General features: G+C 61.6%; 1 protein-coding gene across 1 annotated transcript in view; it reads right to left on the bottom strand.

Annotated features, from left to right (window-relative positions):
• Positions 1–647: 647 nt before the first annotated feature.
• ALG3 (ALG3, alpha-1,3- mannosyltransferase) overlaps positions 648–2,677 on the bottom strand; it is a gene marked incomplete at its 5' end in the record, with an annotated part of 2,309 nt that continues 279 nt past the window's right edge. Inside the window, 7 exons of the mRNA XM_010194063.1 lie at positions 648–837; positions 944–1,088; positions 1,263–1,339; positions 1,530–1,735; positions 1,842–1,962; positions 2,102–2,262; positions 2,628–2,675. Coding sequence (XP_010192365.1) covers positions 648–837; positions 944–1,088; positions 1,263–1,339; positions 1,530–1,735; positions 1,842–1,962; positions 2,102–2,262; positions 2,628–2,675 — 948 coding nt within the window. The remainder of the gene's footprint in view (positions 838–943; positions 1,089–1,262; positions 1,340–1,529; positions 1,736–1,841; positions 1,963–2,101; positions 2,263–2,627; positions 2,676–2,677) is intronic.

Genomic DNA, 2,677 nt, shown 5'->3' with positions numbered 1-2,677 from the left:
GGTGGACGTGGGGTGCCTCAAAGGGGCGGCCAGGCACTTGTTCCTGCTGCTGCGCCACTGGGACGAGAACATCAAGCTGAACATGCTGTGCTACAACCCCAACAACGTCTGACGGCCGCCGGAGGGGACAATAAAGATGCCTGGCTGGACACTGCCCATGCACGTGTTTCTGTCACACGCAGGGAGCTGTCAGGGCCCCACCAGAGCCCTGGAAGGGTCACCCCCTTCCCAGCCATCTCCCGTGGGAGGGAGCAGACAGGAAAAGCTGTGCTGGAGGGATCCCTGGGCTGCGTCAAGGCAATGCAAACCTTGAGGCAAAGCAGATCCTCTGTCTTAACCTCATCCCAGAGGTTGCTCCCCTGCCCCGGGCAGTGCTCTCCCAGGGCTGGGAAGGGAGCTCCCACAGCTCCAGCGGCTGCTCTGCCTCCCCGTCATGGCACAAGGATGCTGTGGCTGGGGAAGGGCACTCAAAGCCCCTTTATTGGGGAAGTCCTGCCCGCTGGAGGTCCCCATGCCACCCCCTGCACAGTTCTAGGGCTCGCAGCCCTCCTGGGATGGCCGGGGGCAGCCTGGGAGCCGGGTGGGGATAGAGTGGGCAGTAGGGGCAGTCCCAGAGGCCCATTCCCATCGTCCAGTCAGCTGCACTCTCACTGGGCCTTCTTGGAGATGGCTGCAGGCCTCCTGCTCGGCGGGGGGGTGTGCGGTGCTGGCGAGGGGGCCGTGCCGTACCAGAGCTGGAGCAGGACGAGTCCGTGGCAGATGTGGAGGGACAGGGAGCTGCAGACCGTGGAGGGGTAGGTGTTCCAGCAGAGCTCAATCACGCCCAGCAGCAGCACCCTGCATGAAGGGGAAAGCGGGAGGTCAGCACGGGGTGGGTACACAGCAACTCCCCTTGCTCACAGACCCCCCCCAGCAGATGGCTGCCCTCCCTGGCAGCACGTACTTGGGCATGTGGGCGAGCTTGGCGGTAGGGGTGCACCAGAGTAAGTAGGGCAGCGTGTGGAAGTACCAGACGTAGAACTGGTAGTGCAGGGAGCGGCTGCAGCAGATGCCCAGGAAGTTGGAGGAGAAGAGGACGAAGACGATCTGTGTGCTGGTGTTAAAGGGACAAATAGGAGGCTGGAGGTGAGATCCTGCAGCAAATCCTCACCTCTACAGCACAGCTCCTTCCCCCGGGACAGGAACCCTCAAATGCCAAGCTCAAGGTCTGTCCTGCCCTGTCCTCTCCCCACCACCCTGATGCCCGCCACACCAAAGGATATTGTTGACGGTCAAGGGAGGGAACGGTGGTTTCCTTTCAGCAGGATCCTTCAGCAGAGCCAGGATGCTCTCTTTGGACCTGAGGGGGAAGCACAAACATTGATCTCAGCTGCTGGAAGTCTCTCCCATCCCTGACGTTCCCTTGTGAGCCACCACACCTGCCCAAAATCAAACCGCAACTCCCCCGACTGCTGCCTGCAACCCCAGCAATATGGGGCCAGGGGTTTTGTGGACCCGTATTCAGCACCATGGGGAATCCTGGGTCTCACCTGTGCCACCGGTGCAGTGCAAAGAGCCCCAGACCAGCCAAGTGAGCCAGGAGCAGCGCAGTGTGGAAAGCCCGATTCTGGAAAACCTCTTCTGGGAGGAAGCGCCAGTTCACCGTCCATTTGAACTGGAACTGGCGGCCCAGGTCGAAGGAGCGGGTCAGGTAACCCACGGGGTTCACCAGGAGGAAGGGCAGCCCCAGAATCACCTGCCAGAAACACACCAGCACCCTTGCAGCAGCCGTAAGCCATGTCCCCATCACCCCCACCACCTCCCAAGAACCTCAGCACCAGCCCACGTGAGCAGGGACCCACCTGGAGCAGGGCACAGATGCAGAGCTTGGGGATACAGCCCAGGAGACCGAACCGCTGGAGGAGGAGGAAGAGAAGTCCAGGTGCAAAGAGCAGGATGTTCATCTTCACAGACACAGCCAGGCTGAGCGGGAAGCTGCGTTACTGCTGTGGCCCCCTATGCGGGTGCCCAGGCAGTCCCTGGGCTGAGCACAGCCTCCTCCCTCGGGCCGAGCTCGCTCACGCAGGCAGCACAGCCATGGAGAGCAGCCACAAATGCTCACCTGAAGAGGAGGCAGCCCCAGGACCAGCGCTCCTCCAGGAAGAGGTTGATGGCAAGGAAGAGGATGGCCATGGCAACGGGGTCATTGAAGAGCCGCAGGACAAAGATGGAGTGGATGCGGTAGGAGGCACAGCACATGAAGAAGAAAACGTATGGGGGTACCTTGCAGGGACGGAGAGACACGAGGGCGGTCAGCAGCCTGTCCTGGGCCCCTGCTGCCACCAAGGCCCTCCAAACCTCAGCCCCTCAACCTTCATCTCCTGCCCATTTCACCCAGGTGAGAAGCAGCTCCGAGGTGGCTCAAAGATGGAGTGGATGCGGTAGGAGGCACAGCACATGAAGAAGAAAACGTATGGGGGTACCTTGCAGGGACGGAGAGACACGAGGGCGGTCAGCAGCCTGTCCTGGGCCCCTGCTGCCACCAAGGCCCTCCAAACCTCAGCCCCTCAACCTTCATCTCCTGCCCATTTCACCCAGGTGAGAAGCAGCTCCGAGGTGGCTGGCAAGGCCCCCTGGCTCCACGCTACCTTGTTGGTCCGGCAGTAGATGCGGAAGACAAGGAGGAGGTTGAGGAGGT

The sequence above is a fragment of the Mesitornis unicolor genome, unplaced genomic scaffold (assembly GCF_000695765.1).
Source record: "Mesitornis unicolor isolate BGI_N332 unplaced genomic scaffold, ASM69576v1 scaffold33311, whole genome shotgun sequence".
In the NCBI taxonomy this organism is placed as follows: Eukaryota; Metazoa; Chordata; class Aves; order Mesitornithiformes; family Mesitornithidae; genus Mesitornis; species Mesitornis unicolor.
This window is presented reverse-complemented; position numbering and strand designations above follow the sequence as displayed.